We start from the raw sequence: 21322 nt of genomic DNA, 5'->3' as shown, positions 1-21322 counted from the left end.
TAAATTAGCCCATGTAACTGAAAGTAATGTTTACCTTGTCCTTTAAAACACATAAAATAATTTATTTTGAAGCTGTTGAATAGAGCATAAGTATATTTAGCACTGTTACTGTTGATGTCTCACTTATAAAGTTCGGAAATTGAAATTATCCAGTTTTTTCTTTTTTAAACTTGCATTTTTGTCTATTTTAAAGAGGCGGTCCAGTTGTCTTAAAGGGGTCACCCGGTAAAAAGTAAAAAAACCAAAAAAAAACCACTTGTCCTCTTACAGAATCTTACATCAGTAGTGGGTCTGGAATAGCTCTTTGATGATATCTGATTGAGTTTCAAAACATATTCGGACACCATTCCGAGATGGCCATTTAAACTTGAATCACAGTTTTTATGGCGTGGCATATCTGTGTTATTGAAACAGATTGGCAAGTCTCTGCAGTTCATTGCTCATGTACCAAAATTTCCACTTCTTGCTTTTTTCCATCTTGAAATCACCTTCAATTGCTGTGGAAGATGGACTTCAATATGTCCAGCTCAGTTAGTGAGATCCAGTATTGCCTCCCAAAATTTCACTGGCATAGACCGCTTTCTCATTCTCTCGTGTACCAAAAAAACTCTGTCCCTATGGGCACAACAGGAGAGGTGGCACTTAGTTCTGGAGTAGACGAGACACACCAGATATCACTGTAAATATTGGAGGGTGGGGGGGATGTTGACGCTTGTCGTATAACGACAACAAACCCTCTATTTATTCTCCACAGGCTGCCAGTGCGACATTGGTGGTTCGGTGGGCCTGGCGTGTGACGAGCGGACAGGGGTTTGCCAGTGTCGGCAGAACGTCCATGGACCCAAGTGTACCCAGTAAGATCGCCGGCGTAAATTCAGTTTTTCACAGGCCTGCGGTGGGCATGATTGGAAGAGTGCATTGAGTGTTTGAATTATTTCATTTGATATACATTTAATAACTTTATCGTCTGACTCTGATCTGAGCAAGGTTTGGTTTGAAGATTCATTAATTTATTCCTAGACCAGTGAAGCACTGCTTGGAATTCCTTATTGAGTGGAGTGAGTGTCATTGTTTGTTTGCACAATATTTTAGCAAGTTACTATTCAACACTTAAAAGAAGAATTAGGATCCTTATCAATGTTAAACTCTTATGCTGTTTGAATCCTAGTTTTTGATTGGCTTTCAGAAAAGACCTTCATGTATACATACATTACAATTTGTCAAGTGAAAAAGGAAAACCTAAAATGGGTGTTTTTGTATGCAGAGTTCCTTTATCACTAGGACTAAGTACTCCTTTCAAGAACAGATTTTTCTTTTCATAAGAATTGCTTTTTTGGGCGCATCTTTTAACTGCTTTCCGCTAAACACTGAATGTTTAAGTTGTAATGTTATGTTTTGGTGTTACTTAATACTTTGTAGAGCACCGGCTACCCAGGGGTTTTAAGGGGTACACTTTATAAATAAAATCTGGGGTTTTTTTGTTGAACAAATATGGACTTTTCTTAGCTTTGCATAAGGGTGTACAGCGTTGCTCCACTTACACTAGAGCCTACCACGTTTTATGGAAAACTTTCACCCCAACTATGCGCCAATTTAGGAAAGAGTTGAAAACACACCTCTTTAAAGAAAATTACACCACAGGTCAGTTTTCTGGAATTTCCTGTGTCCAAATTAAATTTTTCACTTTTTCCTGCAAGACCCAAGAAAGACCACTACTTCCCTGACCTGCACCACCTGAAGTTCGAAGTGGAAGAGGGAACCACGCTTGATGGGCGGGCTGTCCGCTTTGGCTACAACCCCCTGGAGTTCGAGAATTTCAGCTGGAGGGGGTATGCTCAGATGTCTACCTTTCAGGTAAGGACAAACCATTTGCACCACTTCAACATGGTGGGTGATGCATCGGTGTAGTCTTTTTTTTTTTTTTTATCTCACTGCACTTGATATGTTAGAAATTCTTCACCTGGTGTAGCTAACTCAGCAGCTGTACAAGAGCTGTGGTCTTTCTGCTTGCCACTGATTAGCACTTGCCTGTGAGTACACTGCTGATCCACCTCTATGGCCTTGGTACTATAGGCACTTTTAGTTAACGCACAAGTATGCCAATGCTGATGAATCCATCATGTGTGGTGGACATATGGTGTTCGTGAATCAGTGGCGTGGTTTCGGTTTTTTGTGGTCAGGTTATGACGTGCAGTTTCATCCTTGATAAATCTAAGGCGTGTGAATACATCCGTGTTGGAGAAGCTTTCGAAGGCTAATATTAGTATTTAAAAAGCAGCTCTGGCCTGCATATAATTAAGTTTTTGAACTGAAGATGTATGTATCAATAGTGATGCATGACATGCTGTTATATCAGTGTTGGATAATCAAAGATACGCCCTTTTAAGGGTAGTGGTGAATCCATTTTGTAGGACCATATCAGTATTTTGAACCCTGGATGTTGGTTTATGTCTTTGTTGGTGAATCTATGATGCATGGTCATTGTAGTTTTGTTAAACGTAAGATGTGTTGAGATATTATTGCCAATGTGATGTCTTATCCCTATTGAGGAATTGAGGATAGGTGTTTATAGGACGTGTTAGTGAACCTATGATGTGTGAATCTGTTTGAATTGGTGAACCTACTCTGAGTGGTAAAAATTGTAGTTGTGAACCTATGATTAAAGGCCTCTGGTTATACTGCTGTTGATAAAATGATGCCTTGGGGTTATATCTGTCCTAATATGTGATGAGATCGCTACTGGAGAACCCAATAAGAATATCTGCACCATCGAAGAAACAATGGCATAGATATATCGGAGTTGAATCGAAGACGCGTGGTTTCATTTACAAGATGTGATTCTGCAGCATGAATCTTTTCTGGATTCACATGTAGTGCATCCTTCCACCATCTGGTGGTTGGGTCCAGATTTACTTTGTAGTCCTCATGTTTTTACTTCGATAGTTTGGTCTCCTGTGTTAGTAACCGTTTATACCTAGTTTCCAGTCCCTACTTACATTGCTGGGACACTAAATCACCCAGAGGGCACTCTGTGTGCGAGCGATGCCATTCTTTTTGTTTTTACCATTGCTACTTGATGACTCCTTGTCTCAGTGAGTCTTGCCACTTTCCTCTTGGGAAGATGACGCATCTCGCTATTAGCTAATAACAGTAATGGTGGCAATTAGGAAAATGCCTTTATTGATGGTATGCTTGTACTGTTGTTGCTAATAATAATAATGAAGTTGTCTTGTCAGTAGTTATTTTCCCCACTCGCTATTCATGGCCATTCCTTTGGTAATGAGATGATCTTGTAGGCCTCTTAAGACCATTGTTGAGGTTAGCAGGATGACGCCTCTCGTCGACTGTTCATAATCTGCGAGCATTGCTGCTTTGACTTTACCTTGAGATCAGAGGCTCAGTCTGGGTAGTCCGTGGTGCATCGGTCTGTGGAGGGTCCTCATTGATGCCTGGGGAGATCGAGGCTTGCGTGTGCGGATTGATTTTTTGTTAGGAGCCTACACGTCTGTGGAGGGAAGTCAAAGAACAAGTTCCTGGGCTGGCTTCTCTTACGACTGAGCTCATCTCTCCAAGGTTTAAAAGGGAGGTGGGGTAGGTCCCAATGTGTAATAATAGAGCAAAGGGAATGGGAGAGATTGGGTATGTCGCACTGTCGGTCTTTAGACAGGTTCATAGGATCTTTTCTACTGAGAGTACAGGTCAAATGGGGGTTGTGTAAAGAGAGAGAAAGAGGGAGAGTACCTGAGAAAGAGAAGCTGCAATGCAATTAAAGTTTATTTTAATTCTTGCCTCAACATGACTTGTTCTCTTCGATTGTACGTGTGTGACAATTTCTGGGTCACGTGTATATAAAACTGTCGTGCCAAGGTGTTAAGGTCCTAGACTGTAAAGTGATGCACATCCCTGCCCTGCTTGTTCCCATCTGTAGAAATGACTTGTTTTCTATCACCGTAAGGTCTCTTTGCAGAACTGCATGTAGAATTGCATGTGTTGTGCTGGAGTAAATAAAGCCAGATGTTGTGTCCTTTAATTATTGAACTAAAGACTGGTGTGCAACACAGAGCTCATCTAAATGACAGTCTTTAGAGCAACAATGAGGCCTTTCCAAGATGGTTTTATTGGTATGGTAAGCCCTTAACATTTCAGGAATGATTGCTAAAATGCTCTGCACATTGCATTGTTAACACTGGCTGATGAGCTCCTCTGCTGTCTGCTACTAGTAAGTCTGTAGCTGTTGACTAGAACCTGCATGTGCACCACTCTGAGTCCTGGGATGGGGTTGAAGTATTGTGTGAGGTTTGTCCCCTGCTTTTACAGTGTCCTTGCTCCTTGCCTGGCTTGTGTGCGCGGTGGTGGTTGTGACTTAAGGTATGCTTTGCTTCTCTCCCTCTCTTCCCCTCCTGTGGATCTCTCACCGCCTCTCTCCAGGCCAAAGTTGTGGTCACAATCAACGTGACCTCGCCGGACCTATTCCGCATCGTCTTCCGCTACGTGAACCGGGGGCCAGCCAGTGTGGAAGGGAAGGTCTCGGTCGTGGAAGAAAGAAAATTTAATGTTTGTGGCAACTGTAAGTGCATCCTCTACTTTTCAACTAACATCAGTGCTTTTCTTTCAAGCATCTTCCTTTCCCCCCATGCATCTCCTCCAGCCCCCCTAGAGATTGCTTCCCTGTGGTGTGCATTAACCTGCAGGAAGGGTGTCTTTACCAGATGTGGCGGGATGCTGTGCCCTTCTGGACACGACATGTGCGGTCGCTCGGCCTGGCCCTGTGCCATCGCTGGCTCCGCTGTGATGTTTCCCGAATTTCCTTTTTTTTGCCTTTTTACAGAATAAAGTGAGAGTCAGAGTGATGGTGAAAGGGGCCGAGCTCTATTTGTTCCGTGTCATCCTGAGGTACATTAATTCAGGAAGTGCCACTGTATATGGCAAAATTACTGCGTATCAGCCGCGGAACCAAGGTAAGAAGTTGTCTCCTCCTGCCCAACATCCTAACCAGGGTCTCCTACACTTCCCTCTTGTTCAGTGTCTGTGGTGTCTTTTCCATTGCAACATTATTAGTTTAGAAGATTACCTGCTTCAACCAAATTGGTAAATCCTGGTGTTGTAAACAGAAACAAGCAGCACAAAAAGAATATTTAGGTTACTTACTTCACAACCGTTAATGCATCTTTAACTATTGCATTGAAAGTGGATGCCCAGGCTGTCCGTCAGGTAGCCTGGCATTGCTACCTCTACGTCATGTGCTTATGTGCTATATTTTACATTGTTGAAAAAATATGATAGATTGAATGTTTGATTTAATCTCAGCCTCTGGTAATTACTCATGGCCTGCCTCATTCTAGTCAAGTGTCTTTTTCCTACTCTGAAGCTTTAGGCAGAGACATTTGTCTTAGCCCTGCTCCAATGGGAGCAGTCTAGCCTGAACATCCCAGTTGGGGTCCCATGTGATCACAGAATGGTTTAGGCCTTTTGGGGCTCATTAGTAAGCTGCAGCTTCAGTGCAGGGGTGAAGTGAGCATGACACCCACATCAAGACTTACCCGTTTTCCTTAGGGCGCTTAGAAAACCGAAAAGCGATGTAGCTGCTGCTTGAGCAGTGCAGCAATAACCAGAAACTGGACAGCCCAGTGCACAGATTATAGTTGATTCTCAGGAAAGTTTCCAATCGTGAATCCGAAGTAGCTCTGAATATTTCTGCTGTAGCCTATAATGGCTCTTAGCTTTCGTGCTACAGCTCTTGGACTCCAGCCACAGATTGAGGTAGCCCTGATGGTTCCTGTTGCCCCTTTTCATCTTTGAGCATTCCTGCTACAGCCTGGAGGGGTTCAGAGTGGTTTTGTTGCATCTTTTCAGCTCTCGCCGCCCTTGCTACAGCTCGGCAGTGCTCTGGGTGTCCAACCTTAAGGAACTCTGGTGCTGTTTGCTGTAACACTTCAGATTCCAGCATTCTTCCTGCAGCCTGGAGGGGCATTAATAGTTTCCTTTGCAGCTCTTGAGTGGCATGTAGCATTCTGGCTGAGGATCCAGGAAGCCTTTTAACATTCCGGCTGCAGCCTTGAGAGTCGCTGAGCTTTCGTTCATACTCTCTCGAGAAGCTCTAAGCATTCCGGCTGCATCAAACAGGCATTCCGGCTGAATCAAACAGGCATTCCGGCTGAATCAAACAGGCATTCCGGCTGAATCAAACAGGCATTCCGGCTGCATCAAACAGGCATTCCGGCTGCATCAAACCGGCATTCCGGCTGCATCAAACCGGCATTCCGGCTGCATCAAACCTGCATTCCGGCTGCATCAAACTGGCGATCCGCCTGCATCAGACAACCTCTTTAATGTTCTTCTTGCTGCCCCTGAATAACAGTTAGTCAGTTAGTCAGAATATGTTGTTCTGACCATTACTGCTGCAGACATGCTGGTGTTCTGCTGCATCTCTAGGTCCAATGTTGTGTCTTAGCATTCATGCTGCTGCACCGGGAAACATCCTTTACAACGCAACTTTTACCACGCAGTGCCTTTACGACGCAACTTTTACAACGCAAACCATTACAACGCATTGCGCTGGGGGGCGCTCTAGGATAGGGAATAAGTTTAATTTACTGTCCAACACCTTCCCTAGTGTCCACGGGGACTGGAGTTGGAATAGTAAATTAAACTATTCACTATCCAGCACCCCAAAGTGCTATGCGTTGTAAAGGTTTTCGTTGTAAAAACCGCGTTTTAAAGGCATGCGATGTAAAAGCATGCGTTGTAACGTCATACATCCTGCTGCACCTAGTAGAGTTCAGCATCTCTCACTCCAGTTCCAGAGCTGCACTTGGTGTGTCGGTTATGTTTGCATGTTTTTCAGCTAAAGAGCAAAAACAATATACCTGTCTTGATACTATCCTGTTGCAGGTTTATATTTATTTTAAACTCTTGCTTTGTTAATTTGCAACCTAATGGTTCGAGTGTGAAACAGCTTATTTGTGTTCTACTTTGGCAAACGTTCACTTAAGTGATTCTGTAAGGATTTCTAAGCGTATTCAGGAATATTAGACCTAGGAGGGACTTACACTTGTGGTGCACTCAATCTGGAACTCACAGAAACTCAAGGTGCAGTTATCAGGGCATAAATGGCTCTAAAAGCCTCCCCACCAATACTCTTCATGGCTGTGTGCATATAAAATAGAATACCAATTTTGAGAAAACAAATTTGTTTAAATAAAATTCCAAAGATAAATGTCATTAACCATTTGTTAAAGTAAAGTAAAGTCCACATTTGTAAAGCGCACAATCACCCGTAAGGGTCTCTAGGCGCTGGGGGCCGTCGGGAAGATTAAGCGAGCTATTGCCCAGAGTCACATGGTGCTGGGCTAACCTGCCGCCGGAGCCGGGGATCGAACCGTGGTCCCCAGATTCCAGCGTCAGTCGCCCTGGCCGCGGCGCCACACCTCAGAAACCAATTCATAGAATGCCTTTTTTTCAAAATTGTCTTTTACTATTTTTAAGGTGTGAATTTAGGGGTTTTCTACAAAGGTTCCCCTTAATGCCCTTTCTATGTCTTGTCAAGGGATGGAGCGAATCTTTTTTTCTCAATTGTTTTTCGAGGGATTATCTCCCTTCGCTCCCATTCTGTATTGTGCACTTCTTTTCCATCCTCTGGGTCTGTGTCTCTCTCTTGCTCTACTCTTCTTCTCCCCGTGCCCTCTTCCCTCCCTCTTTTCATCCTCACAATTGCTTTTTGTGGGGAGGGACACCCTCAAAATACACCGTTCATCCATTTTTAAAGTGAATTTATTTTCCTTCCTGCCCGCATGTTTCTTTTTTTCCACAAATTTTTGTAGGGGCCCTTATTACTTATTACAATCTTTTCTCCAGCATGTCTCCCTATGTGTTACCTATTTGTTTTACTCTTTAATATTGAAATTGTTCCTTACCTGTGGTTGACTGTCGACTCCACATTGTTTTTCAATACACAAATGTTTTTAGCTCTTGTTTAGAGACCGCTGTAGTGGTTCGTCTAACCTCATGTTACCAATGAACATTACAAAACACTACAGAAGAGTGCCCATTTTGGGAATTCCTCATTCAGCCATTAGATGCTGGCATGTTTTAAAAATTACCTTTGACTGGTTGACCTGTCCATAAAGCTGTCATATTTTGTTATATAGGGCTTTAATTAGTCCCCTGTGACATCCTCTCCACTGTGCTGCCGCCCCCTCACTGTCTCTTTGCCCCACTCACAACCACCCAAACTTGCCCCGACCCCTGCAGAAAGTCGCCTCTGCACCCACGACTGCTGCAGACTGTCTTTCACAGGCTTGCTTGGATTTTTACATTACAAATGATTGTTGAATTGCTTCCCAAGCATTGGCCAAGCTAGACCATTCCAAAATGGCAACTGTGCATGCATTCATAAACAGTGGCCATATGTTACTGGATAAAAAAAAAGTAAAAAAAACGACAATTAAGAAAGTAAGCGTCGTGCATGAGCACTATGGGGGCAAATAAAACAAAAAAAAACATGGTCACAGACAAATGTTTGGCACACTGTAACAAAGGTGAGGTCTGTTGTATTTGCTGAAAATTATTTTTAAGTGTTCTCAATCTTTTTTCTTTTCTTTTTCTCCAAAATGTATTTGAATTCATTTGTTTTTACACAAAATCCTCTTTCACATATTTAGCTTCTCAGAAATGGGTTTCTGTTATTTTTTCTATGAATGTACATGCTACATCTTTTTATCGCTGCCGACTGCAAGGTTTCACATTAAAAATAAGAGACTGTCTCTATAAATGTAATATTCATTGAATAATGTCTGTATGTAGGATAGCATCCAGAGCAGACCATTCACAGGCATAGCCCAAGAAGAGTTGTGGTTTTGCTGTAAGAGCCAAAGTATGCACCAAGTCTGCCACATCTTCACAAAAATGCAAAACTTATCAGGAAGGGGGCTATAATTTGGGGATAAAAGAGGATGCAGGGTTTGATGATCAGATCTCATCTAGACTAATTGGATTACTTCTTAAACAGTAATCCTAGCTCAGCTCTTTTTCATTGTAAACTTAAATAGTTAAACTGGAGTGAAATTTACTTTAATTAAAAAAACTGGGCTTCACATTTCTTTGATCTGCTTATCTAGTGTGTTATGTAGGCTAGAATGCTGGCTCCACATTGTCAGCTTCTTACATTGGGTCTTGTAGACTTCCCTCAGTGTCTTATTTTAGCAAAAAATGTATTCCTACTTATGTCACTTATTGAGTTTTCTTGTAGTTTGAGCTTTCAGTGGGTCATTATTTAATGAAAAATGTTGGTCAATGATTTAAAACCTCATGGAGTAACGTAAGTCTTGGATACTCAGGCGATCCTGTAAAAGTATTCGTATTCCAAATATGCACCAGTGAATATCAGAAATTGTGGAATGCTCGGGCCAGCTGGCCAGCACATATCACTGAGTGGATATTTACAGGTCACTGCCTCACAAGCAGTAATACTTTTCTCCGATTCCTCCTTCTTGACAGGCTCTGAACAGACCAAACAGATCATCTTTGCTCCCACCACAGAGCCAGCGTTTGTCACCGTGCCGCAGAATAGCTTCGGGGAGCCGTTTGTGTTGAATCCCAACGTGTGGTCTGTGATCATCGAGGCAGAGGGCATTCTACTGGTGAGACGATTCGCTTTCTTGTCACCTCTGGGTGTGTTAGGGTGTTGTTGCTTGCCTTCATTCTTGTTCCCTCAACCTGGGGTCTTGCGTGCTATGAGCCACGTGATGTCCCTTGAGATGACGGTTGGTGCAATGATGAACATTCCAAGTAAGATGAAGTGGTTACCCCATCCCCTACCCAAGAGGCCATGAGGTGGTGAATGAGGTTAACCATTCCGGCTAAACTGTAAATAAATCAGCACACAAAGCTGAACATCCCTTTCCTGGCCCTCTCCCCTCCCCCCCACTCCACTAACACCTGACTTCTTTCCATGTGATCTACATTATTACAGGAAATGAACAGGCATTTTTTGGGAACCACCTTCTGCTACCTAACATTGACACCCCCTTCTGGTTATTCTATCTCTTTACTATCCAGTTGATTTATCCAGTCAATCACCCTGGGATTGCTGATCATTTGTATTTTTGTATGAAAGCGCTCTAAAGCGGACCCAGGGTGATTTCGTGGCGCTAGAGAGTAGAGCAAATGTGTAAATATGTCATGTCTAAAAATATGGTGTCCTCCTGTATGTTCTATGTAAGGATAGAGGAGAGATCAAATGCATTACCTCCTGCTGAAGTCAATGTCCGCTGACATTTGGCTATCCTTTCTCCCTGCAATATGGTACTCCCACAGTGCACGTGTACATGTTGCAATAGAGGTAGTCCATTGTCTTTACTTACTGGACAGCCTCTTCTCGAAACCTTCATGTGGTCTACCTTAAACATGCTTCTGGCACATGTGTCGTGTTTGACTGTCTCTTCTCTTCTTCACAGGACTACCTGGTGTTGTTGCCCAGTGCTTATTACGAGGCCCCCATCCTACAGCTTAAAGTCACCGAGGCCTGCATGCACACTGCACGCCCTGAGCAGACTAATCAGAAGTAAGAGCCATGCGCTAATGGAAGCCAATACCTGCAGTCTGCTTTAAAATGCGCTTAGAAAATGTTGTGGCATGTAGTACTCGTGTTCCTTTGATCACGTTTCATCCTTCTCAAGTGGACTCCAGATTTTGTCAATCGAAGATTGCCTGCTAGGAAGATTGTATAGAACAGGCGGTGGAAGCAGGTTTTGTGTCTTTCAGGTGGATGAGCAGAGGTTGTGGTACAGTTACGCAATTTGTATTGTTTGTTCTCAAGCTGATAGTGGCCAGGACTTGTGTTCCTCAGGAAAATATGTGAGGCACTCATTTTGTAGATAAAACTACTGCGTAATAGGTTGTTCATGATTTACTCTAATACATTGTTCACTAGGCTGACCTGTAAGGTTTTCTGCTTTTGTTCTGGATTATTTGACTGGGCAGGGACTTCACATTATGAAATGGGCATTGCTAACTGTCTGACAGGGGATTGAAAATTGTGTTTTTTAACTGAGAATGATCCAAGCTTTTGTTCCTTTGGAAGATGTGCAAATTAAATGTACTGGCAGGGGATGGGCAGAACTGTTTCTGTTCTAGCTAGGCATGGGCAGAGCTGTTTCTGTTCTAGCTAGGCATGGGCAGAGCTGTTTCTGTTCTAGCTAGGCATGGGCAGAGCTGTTTCTGTTCTAGCTAGGCATGGGCAGAGTTGTTTCTGTTCTAGCTAGGCATGGGCAGAGCTGTTTCTGTTCTAGCTAGGCATGGGCAGAGCTTGTTCTGTTCTAGCTAGGCATGGGCAGAGCTTGTTCTGTTCTAGCTAGGCATGTGCAGAGCTGTTTCTGTTGTGGTTTACCATGAGGGTAATGAACAAGGCTTGTCTTCCTGTGAGAGGGATGTATAGCACTCCTTTCTGGCAGTGGTAAGAGCAGAGTTCCTATTTTGACAGAGGGTGCCCTATCTGAAACCAGAAGATGCTTGTATACCAGTTCTTTCACGCAGCAAACCGTTCAATAGTGTGATAGCTCTTAACCACTTCGGCGCTCATGACTAGCTCAGCTCGTCATCAGTTACGACGCTCGCACGCTGATGACGAGCTGAGCTTGTCATGTAACGCGGCTTTTCAAAAAACGCAGCGCGCAGCGGGAAAACCGCTAGCGCGCATGCGGTTAAGGTGCCTATGCTTATTTTATTTCACACAAGGCAGCTGGGTTATGATTTCAGTTTCCAACAAAACTAACCAATTGTGTTCTAATTGCAAAGTAACACATAAGAAGCAGGCCAGTGCCCTGGCAGAACACAGCAATTGTGAAGGGCCTGTCCTCGGAGTAAGGGAGAAAAAAAGGTTGGAGGCAAGGGAAAGGAACAGCTGTCTGGCTGGATCTTTTAAAAACCTTCCGAAGGTTCCCCAAACCTGCCAGCATCTTCCAAGAAACTCTCAAAGGGATCCTCTTGCAGGGATACATGTACCTGTTGGTCGCCCTCATTGCAGTGTTTTTCTTTCAAGAATTGTCCTCAGTGCTTTTTGCACATTCTTACTTATTTTTAACTACTTTATTTAACATTTTATAACCGGTCAGGAAAGTGTTACAGCAACCATCATACCTATACGGTACAAACTAGTAACAACCCCACTATAAGAGAGTATATTTACATCAGCATATGTTGATTAGTACTCTGGCTAGTCCTACCACTGTTTGGGATGTAGTGTTCTTTAAGAGGCATGTCTACACCTCTTTCCTCAGTCCGGGGTATGGTGGCACGGTCCTGATGGATACTGGGATGTCACTCCAGATTGTTGGTGTTCTCTCATTGGTTGAATTTTAAGGCTTCCTGTGCATCTGTCCAAGTTGTAAGGCAGGATTTAAATGTACCTAATTTTAGTAACATTGGGGTTGGTGTGGTGGGGCTCTGTCCGGTATTTACAAGAGTGTTGTAGTGTGGCGGGTCTCTGTCTGGTATTTACAAGAGTGTTGTACATGTTGATTTATCAGTCTGAGCCTAAGAGTCTTCCGCTGATGGGTCCCCGTGGCTTCTATCAGCTCCCACACTCACGACAAGCAATCACTTGATGCGAGGTCTTGATCTTTGCTGCTGGCACCAGTCTGGTGTTGGCGGAGTGCCAGTGAAATGGAGTCCGCTCATGGGTCTTCGGTACAGGATGCCTCAGCGCTTCCACACGTTCATCGGACAGTCCCCTGCAGTGAGCAGAGGGGGGTTCTCGTTACTCCTCTGACATTCGATCAAAGACCATAGGGCTGAGCAGGTGTCTGTCCTTCCAGCCAACGAAAGACGAGAATGTTAATAGCGAACCTCGCTTACACTCACCAAACTGTACCCTGCTGACTCTCCAACCTCTCCTGTGCACAAGCAACAGAAAGCAGAGCAGTTCCCTGCTTCTTTCCTCCGTCCTTTCAGTTTTTTTTGTACAAGCACAGACCTTATTAGGTCTGTTGCTTCTGTACCCAATACCATTACCATATTGTGGTTTGTGCTCATCGATGAAACTGGGAAAGAGCGTTTTCAGAAAAACACAGGACTCTTTTCTCCTACTCACTTATGTCCTAGGACACCCCGAAGGTTCTGTTACAATGGAGATCCAGTAGCGCTTAACACAACCTTCTAATTTGTTTCAGAAGATAGATATTGCAGATTGTGATGTACCTAAAAAAGGGTCCATATTACCGACTCCAATATTAATTACAAAAAACCCTCACTGTTGATGTGACACTGCCATTGTGAACGACACAGTATCTTTCCAGGCCAGGTTTCTTTATTGCTTACAAATTGCAGGATTAGGTTTAAATGTTTTATAAATTGCATAAACCTCTTGTTCCTCTGTCTGCTTTTTTAAATCTTCTGCAGCCTGTTCTGTATTCCTCTATGTGCTGCCCATCTTCTAAATTTCCCTTCTTTTTCCTCCAGCTGCTTTTTCGTACTAGTTTGTACCTGTTATCTAACTTCTTCCGTGGGCATTTCTCTGCCCACCGCTTTAGCAGGATGGAACTAGTCTAGATTCACATATGTTGCTTTATTTCAACATCAAGCTAGAGGTTGGATATGGAAAGGCATGTTAAAGAAAATCAAATCTGTCATGTTTTTTTGTTGTTATTTCTACAGCTGCCTCTCAACCAATCTTTCTCTGTTCTAATAGTCAGCACGGTCTCCCTCTCTCTTATTTCCTCCTTCTTCTCATTCTTCCAGCTGCCTCTTGTACCAGTTTGTTCCCTTGGATGGCTTCCCGTCTTCTCTGGCCGGTGATGGGCTTTGTAGATTGGACAACAGCCTGCCGAAGCCGTGCCAGGCCGAACAGGTTACTCCCAAGTGGCCACCAGTTGTTGCCTGTATCGGAAATGATGTAAGTACTCCGTCTAGATACGCGTCAGAACTTCATTTACAAATTTACATAATGATTTGCCAACTTTTACTGTGCAGCTCTTATTATGTCAACCTGGTGTGATCCTGTAGTAAGCGCTTTTAACAGTGGCTAACTTGATATAGATGCAGGGAGCTTAAGTGCTGCAGAGGATTGGAAGCCTCTGTATGAAATTTCTGAGTTTTATGAGACCTTAAATGGCCATATTATTGTTTGGGCGTATATATTTACGTGGTATTTGTATGACACAAATCTATTTGAAGGGCAGCCAGGCACTGCATTGGGTCAAAGGCAAAGATACAGTTGTGTATGATTGAAAGAATAGATTTGTAAAATCAAGAGGGATTTAGTTTCTCTTAAAAAAAAAAAAGTGGGTCTTCAGCTGGTTCCTAAATTGGAGCAAGGTTTGAGCAGTCCCGATGGATACATAAATGGCATTCCAGATCCTGGTGCATAGATGGAGAAGGTCTGGTCCCTTGTTCTTTTCTCTTTTTTGCACTTCATTCGCCGGGTGATTGATGGTGTCTTGGTTGCAGGTGTGCCAAGAGCCCCTGATGATGGTGAGCTTGTCAGCCATATAACCAGGGCTGTCATTCGTGATGGCTTCATAGATGTTTAGCTAGTTTGAAGATGGTTCGGGCTGCCAAGGTCCTATTTCTAAAGGTCTTTGATGAGACATTCTGCAGTCTGTGGGATGCCTGTCGGTGCTCGTATTTTGGCAGATCGGAATGCTGAGGCCCAGAAAGACGACAATTTGTCCAGTAGCACAGTTTTGTCAAGACAGCGTTGTTGAGGGAAATAGATGTTTTGTCGCTTGGTTACAAAGCGTGCAGTTGAACGCTTGAGTCTCATCATCTTGAACTAATGAGATTTTTCCTCTGCCTAGTACAGAGTGATACCAAGCTATGTTTGTAGACTCAACATGTACTTGTTGTCCAGCTAGTCTTTGTGGACCTTTGCTCTGTTGTAGGTCAGTAAGATAGAAGGGGCAGATGTCTGACCGAATGTGTAGACATGCCAGTTATTGTCAGACCCTGAAATGTATGTAGTGATGGAGATAATAAAGGCTGGAGTCCCACAGTGATAAATACAATGCAGGATAAAAAAAGATTCAAAATAGGGACAAAGGTCTTCTCATTGTGGGCACAAGATGATTCCCTTGCCTGAGGCTACAGTTTGCATTCCATTCTCTTTTATAGATACTTAGAAGCTGGAAAACCTCAGGACGGTAAAAATATGTGGTCCGTACCCGAGAGGGACAGTTTTCACTTGAGCTCTCCCTTGGTGCAGCTATCTCTAGTTAATGGTTGCAGAATTTGACTCCAGTAGTCTTTGAAGGTCACCATATTCATGGAGGTGCCCAATGTACCATTGGAACTGGTTGTTTATTTTTGGGCTGCTCAATATAGTTTGGCCTTACCTTGCTTAGGAACGTGGATATTACCTTTGGTGTATACATGGTGCAATGTTTATACATGAAACACAGAGCTGTTGCTCGTTTGCAGGCCTTCTGTTCGGTGTCGCTGTGGGTGATCTGGATGCTGGGTGTCTGAACCGTAAGTTATCAGAGCTTTGAGGCTCTTTTCTGTAATCTCTTCTTTTGTAGGTGGATGTCCAGCTTCGGCTCCCTCTACCCCGTCCTGGGCGATATGTCCTGCTGGTAGAATATGGCAACAACGGGGGTTTGCAAACATCCGGGGTGGCTGTGACTACACCACAGCTGGGACCACAGGAGGCGGTCTTCATATTCTACCCATGCAGTTACAGGTACCGCTCCTTACCCCAAGACTTCTGCAGTGAATGACAAGGAGGCAACACAGCAGCCCCTTGGGAGACCACTATATGTGATTGGCAGCAATGTTTCTGGCCTTGATTAATTGGATTCTTTAGTTACCTAACTCGGAATAATAGTAAACAAAATGTACTACCATTTAGTGGGCCAGGGTTCCCTTCACACAATTTGTCAATCCAGCCTATGTCAGAGATGGCATGGGGGGACCTCCAAAAGTGGTCCATGGTGACAAAAAAGTATCTCCGTTCATATCAGGCTGGATTCCATTGTACAAAAATATTTGGTGCACAAAGCCAACCTCTCTATTAACCTTATAGCGAGCCGTCTTAGAACAAGGAGGTGAGGGGGAGATTTGTGGTGGGAGGGGTGTTTGTGTCTGTCTGTCTGCCCTATGTCCACGCCTACTGGGATGGGAAAGTTCTAACTTTCCATAGAGGAGCAAGTATGTTTGCATTAGTCTATTCACACATACAGATACACTATTGTAATTCACACACCTTGGCAGCAGTGAGGAGAACAGAAGAGAGTGAAGACTGCAGTAGACAAAACAAACCTGCCTTCCTTAAGACCCCTCCTGAACAAAATAACCTTAATGAAACAATTTAGCCTGTCTGATAGTTTACTAGGTAAAGCACACTTTAGGAAATTCTGTATTTCACCTGTAGGCCATGGGTTTGAACCCTAACAAGACCTTTCATCCACAAGATCTTTAAATGAGTACCGCTCAGTCAGTGATCATATAGACTTTATGCCCAAAATAACAGTTCAGTCAGTGGTGTTTTGTAAGAAAAGGTTGCACAACCACACCATATAATGCACCCCAATTCCTCACATGTGTGTTATGTAGTCTGTGTGGATGATGTGAGGGTGATTTCTAGTTGCTCGCCCGCTTCCTGCTTATCAGGGCCAGACTGGCCTACAGAGCAATTAAGGAAATGCCTGAAGGGCTGGGCAGAAAGGTCAATCAGTGGGCTTGTTTTTGCTTGTTTGTAGGCCTGTGCTTTGCTGATTTATAGGCCAGTTTAATGGTCTGGTGGGCCGGTTTTTACTATTGTTTTACCGGATATTGCCACAAACAAATTCCAGTAGCAAGCACAAGGGCATGTATTCTCCCATACCTTGCAAAACACCTATAGAACATGACCGAACAAGTTAAAAAGTCCTAATTTGCAACGGTGGGTCTCTTTTTGAGCTATGTGATTAACCTTTTTCGCCGCGGCGCAAATTCGGCCGCTGCATGGGCGGGGCTAGGGGGTGGGCGTGGCGCTCCCTTACTCATGACGGCTCCACGCCGTCATGAGTCACGGACGGTGTGTGCTCATGACGGCATGGAGCCGTCCTGACCCCGCCCACTCACTAATTCACCCGCACAGGAGGGGAATTAGTGCCGCGTAGGCGGAGCGTGGGTGGAGCGGCAGTTGCATGGCGGCTCCCCGCCGTCATGAGCACTCGCCGCCTGTGACTTATGATGGTGTGGAGCCGTAATGAGCATGGAAAGGGTTAACTAATGGGGGCCACCTTAATTTTCATACCCGGACCTATTTTCTATCCCAGCCCGATCCTGCTGTTGAGTCAGATCACATAGGACTTATAGCTTCTTACCCCTGAAGTGCTAGCATTCTGCGTAGTGGACAGTGCTCATGGGGGTGTATGTACTAAGGGTGTTTTCGGCTTATAGCGATGCTTGACATGGGTGAACCCGGGGTGGCAAGGTATGCGTGTTGTTTTTGGTGGATGAGTTTCAATATCTCATTTGTCATTGATTTGGCCCGGACTTCACTCTGTAGACAGTATCCGGTTAGTGACTATGGAGCTGACAGCTCGGTTTAACTAATGGTCCCAGTGGCTTAAAATAGGATGCTGGGCTGGGATTTGCTCTGCTGGACAACCTTTGGAAACCGTCTCGCCATTAGAAGATCTGGCAATAAGCCCAAGAGGAAGCAATGTATCCTGGCTATGCTTGTGTTACCCTGCTCACTAAATCTGTGCTTTCTCTTGCAGCTTCCTGTGTCGTGGGGTGGCTCTGGACTCCCAGAGCCAAGTGGCCGTTCTTGAGCTGACGACTGACGCCAGCGTGCGATTCTCAGCTGACCATGCACAGTTCCTTCTGGTATGACCCCACTTCCTGACCACATCTTAACTCATTTGTGACAACTTTTGTCATGTCCGCGTTGCAGAAATATCAATGTGATTATGAGGGCAGGGGGAGGGGAATGTGACAGCTGCTCTGTGGTTCACCGCAAAAAATGACCAACCACCCCCGCCTTCCCCCACACGCAGTGCATTAGAAATGGCTCGGTGTGAGTTGCTTTTCTGCAATTGCTCTTGTGGGATGAGATTGGCCTTTTGCTTATCAATGAAAGGGGTAAACACGCCTTGACCAAAGTATTAATCTATACCAATTGATTTGCATTTTTACGTCAAATATAACATTCATCAATGCAGTCTTAAAGAAATCCATCCTGGTTAGCAAAGCTGCAGGAAAAGGTTCTGAAGTACAGTATTCTGATTTATTGTGAAGATGTGCCTTTCTCTAGCTGCTCCACCCAAATCCTGCATGAGACCCTGAGGCTGACTGAACTAAAGTCCAGCAGTCCTCACATTTTGCAGGTATTTTACACCCTGGGCGGCTGCTCCTCAGCTGGGCGTGGAGTGGGGGTGGAGGTTGAAATGGTGAGTGTTGTGAAAGTTTTGCATATGAGAGAGTTTCCATGAGATGACACTCAAAATGCTTTGAGGGAACTTGCAAATCACCTGTAATGTTTCAATGTGCCTTTTTCCCCCCCTATGTTTCTGCAGTACAAAGTGTCCCTGATCCCCCATGAGCAGTTCACTATGGAGTTTGTTGAGCCCAGGGTCCATTGCATAAGCACCCATGGGAGCGCCGTGCACAGCAGGTAACCAGCTACAGTGGTACATCAAGAGACAGTGAATCTTGGGGTGTAGCGGGTGTTCCTGTTCCTTTAGGCTGATTTCTTTTAAATATTGCTGTTCTTGGACTTCCTTGGGCCCCAAATCACTTAACTAAATACAGTTTATTTATTTTGTACAAAAAGGTATTCATCGATCAAATCGATCACTTGGCCGATCGCATCTTTTGACCATTTAATCGATAAAGTCATTTGTACATTCTATCAATCAAAACAATTGATTTAATCAAGCGTTATCCACGCTCTATGACCAACTTGTGTATGTAGTATGAGGACTGAAGACTAATCCTCAGCCAGAACTTCTTCTAAAATGTTTTTCAGGAAGACACCTGGGAGTGATAAAAATTATACCTGCTCTGTCTTCCTTTCTATCCCCTTCAGATATAGAGCGCTTCCCACAGCTAGCAACACACCTCTTAACCCCTTGGCTGCTGTGGCTATTCCCCTACTGTGTTGGGGGGCGGGCACAGCGCCCCCATGCTGAGCCACAGTGCTCCGGTGCTCATGACGAGCTGAGCTCGTCACGACCACGCCCGTTTAATGGAACGCTCAGCACAGCAGGGGAATTAGCCCAGCGTGCGAGCGTTCCACGGGCCATGGCGAGCTCAGCTCGTCATGAGCACCGGAGCACCGTGGCTCATGACGAGCTGAGCTCGTCATGGGCATGGGAGGGGTTAACCCCGGTTTCCTGTACTTTTTTTCAGTGGCCCAAATCCAAATTAATATTGGGTCTGATTTAGACTCTGGAGAACGAACTACCATCCGTAATGGGGACAGGGGATTCAAGGTTTGCCCTGAGTGACGGTAGTCCGTCCTGTTTAGAGATGGCTGCAGGCAGAGTGCTCATCTCAGTATTTGAAAAGAACCATAGTCACTGTGGTTACCTTTAAGGTACAAAAGGTTTGGTGGAAGGCCGCTGCTGGTTTTGACGGCCAACCTCAAAACTTTTAAAATTATTTGTTTTGTAAAAACAAACTCCCAAAGGTATCAGTTTGTTATTGAAAAAGAAAAAAAACTAACAACCACCACAAAGACTTCCAGGGTTTGGGCCATTATTTATTTGCCTTCACCATGTTTTTCCTGGCAGAGGTGGACAGCTGAAAACCTTTCAGACCATCCACTCTAAATAGAGTGGGTGCGTTGGCTTTACTCAGACGATCCCCTATTCCGTCAGGATGTCGGAGGTAGAGTCCTCTCAACAGACCCAGAGGGGCCTCCATCAACAGACAGACCTCCTAACCCTAAATAGGGAAGGCAGATCGTCAGTTTGGCTGACAGATTTCTCCAGTGCATCTGGAACAGATTGACCTGTCCACCAAATTGTGGACATAATATGTGAAAATTGATTCAAGATTTTTCTACTTTTTCCCATGTGACATTTTTGTATGTAATGCTGTTGGATGGCTAGATTTTTTTATTTTCAGTGTTAAGCTGTGGGGTTTTCAGGGGAGAGGTGAGAGTTTGGCCACTGATTCTTTGTTATTATTTTGATTCAGTAGCACGGCATGTGTGGCGTCCAGGTTTCAGATGCCCTCTCAGTTCATCCTGCTCACGGACGCACAAGTGGGATCGCACCCTGCCAGCATTCCTATTTCCCAAGGATTCATTCCGACTGAGTCTCCAACTGGACGTCCACAGTCTCACCCTCGGCCTCCGACTGCTGTGGGTACCAGCAGTCTCATCCTGCTGCATTCTCCCCAGGTGGGTGCAGAAACTGGTTGTATTTCCATCATATTTAGCTGCAGTTCTTTTCCGCTGTTGCCTGCATTTCTGAATGCATCTGACTGTCGATCAACAACTGGTCCTTTTTATGGCTGTTTCATACTGTGCAGTCTTGAGCTCTTTAGAGCTTAGTTATTTTTGTAATTGTTGTGTTTGCCAATTTTGTTCCCTTCCACTCCCCTCTTTCTTGAAGGAGACACATATTGCAAATTCCTCTGATTAATAAACCTTCTACTTCTGTATTTTCGATTGTTTATCTGTTGGTGCAAAGGGGTGTTAGACCTGACCCTGACAAAATGCTGGTTGAATTGTCACCTTGAACAAGGTTGAAGCTTGAGCTGGTGGTTCATCTCTGGTGACCACGTTTGCCTTTGACACTGTCCTCTTCGATTCCTTTGTCATTTTTCTGACTTCTTGAGGTCTGCATCCAGTGTGTTTTTTTCCTGAATTTTTTTATGTAATGTGACAATGTAATTGGAAACGTGTTTGATCAATAATAACCCGTCTTCTCTCTTACGCAGAATGTTGCGGTCTATCAGTACCGGATCCAGACTCTTGGGCGCTATTCCTTCATTCTGCACTACTACCAGCCTCATCACCAGAGATTCACTGTGGAAGTTCTGGTGAATGGTGGTCGTGTCTGGCAAGGTGAGGCACTGCGATTTGTGAAGGATTAACACTGTTGCGCACTCAGCTAGAGAAGATAACGTAGGCTGAGAAAATGTGATTAAAAGTATGGCTAGAAGATAAAGAAGGAGGTCTTATCTCATTCTGTATAAAAAGAGGTGAGAATAGGCGAAAAATGAAATTGCCGCACAAAAAAAGCAAGCAGCCTAGCTCCAAATTCACAAAAATACACTTTCTTACCATTGCAGGCTGCTCTCTGGAAAGTTTTTGTGAAAAATATCAGATGTATTTAGTCACTTCTACCGCTTAATGGTGGCTGTAGAGACAGTGGTATTATGTGCAACC

At 44.3% G+C, this 21322-nt stretch overlaps 1 protein-coding gene across 2 annotated transcripts in view; it reads left to right on the top strand.

Annotated features, from left to right (window-relative positions):
• Positions 1–21322, top strand: part of LAMA5 (laminin subunit alpha 5) — a 346280-nt gene that overhangs the window by 202063 nt on the left and 122895 nt on the right. Inside the window, exons 21-31 of one of the 2 annotated variants that reach the window (XM_078651602.1) lie at positions 755–854; positions 1698–1854; positions 4429–4567; positions 9496–9638; positions 10455–10561; positions 13735–13888; positions 15513–15673; positions 17700–17808; positions 18498–18595; positions 20128–20329; positions 20872–20998. In XM_078651602.1, coding sequence (XP_078507728.1) covers positions 755–854; positions 1698–1854; positions 4429–4567; positions 9496–9638; positions 10455–10561; positions 13735–13888; positions 15513–15673; positions 17700–17808; positions 18498–18595; positions 20128–20329; positions 20872–20998 — 1497 coding nt within the window. Of the gene's footprint in view, positions 1–754; positions 855–1697; positions 1855–4428; positions 4568–9495; positions 9639–10454; positions 10562–13734; positions 13889–15512; positions 15674–17699; positions 17809–18497; positions 18596–20124; positions 20330–20871; positions 20999–21322 lie in introns of both variants that reach the window. The other variant, XM_078651601.1, reaches the window with a different exon arrangement.

The sequence above is a fragment of the Lissotriton helveticus genome, chromosome 7 (assembly GCF_964261635.1).
Source record: "Lissotriton helveticus chromosome 7, aLisHel1.1, whole genome shotgun sequence".
Classification (NCBI taxonomy): domain Eukaryota; kingdom Metazoa; phylum Chordata; class Amphibia; order Caudata; family Salamandridae; genus Lissotriton; species Lissotriton helveticus.
Note: the sequence above shows the minus strand (reverse complement) of the source record. Positions and strands in the feature narration are given on the sequence as shown.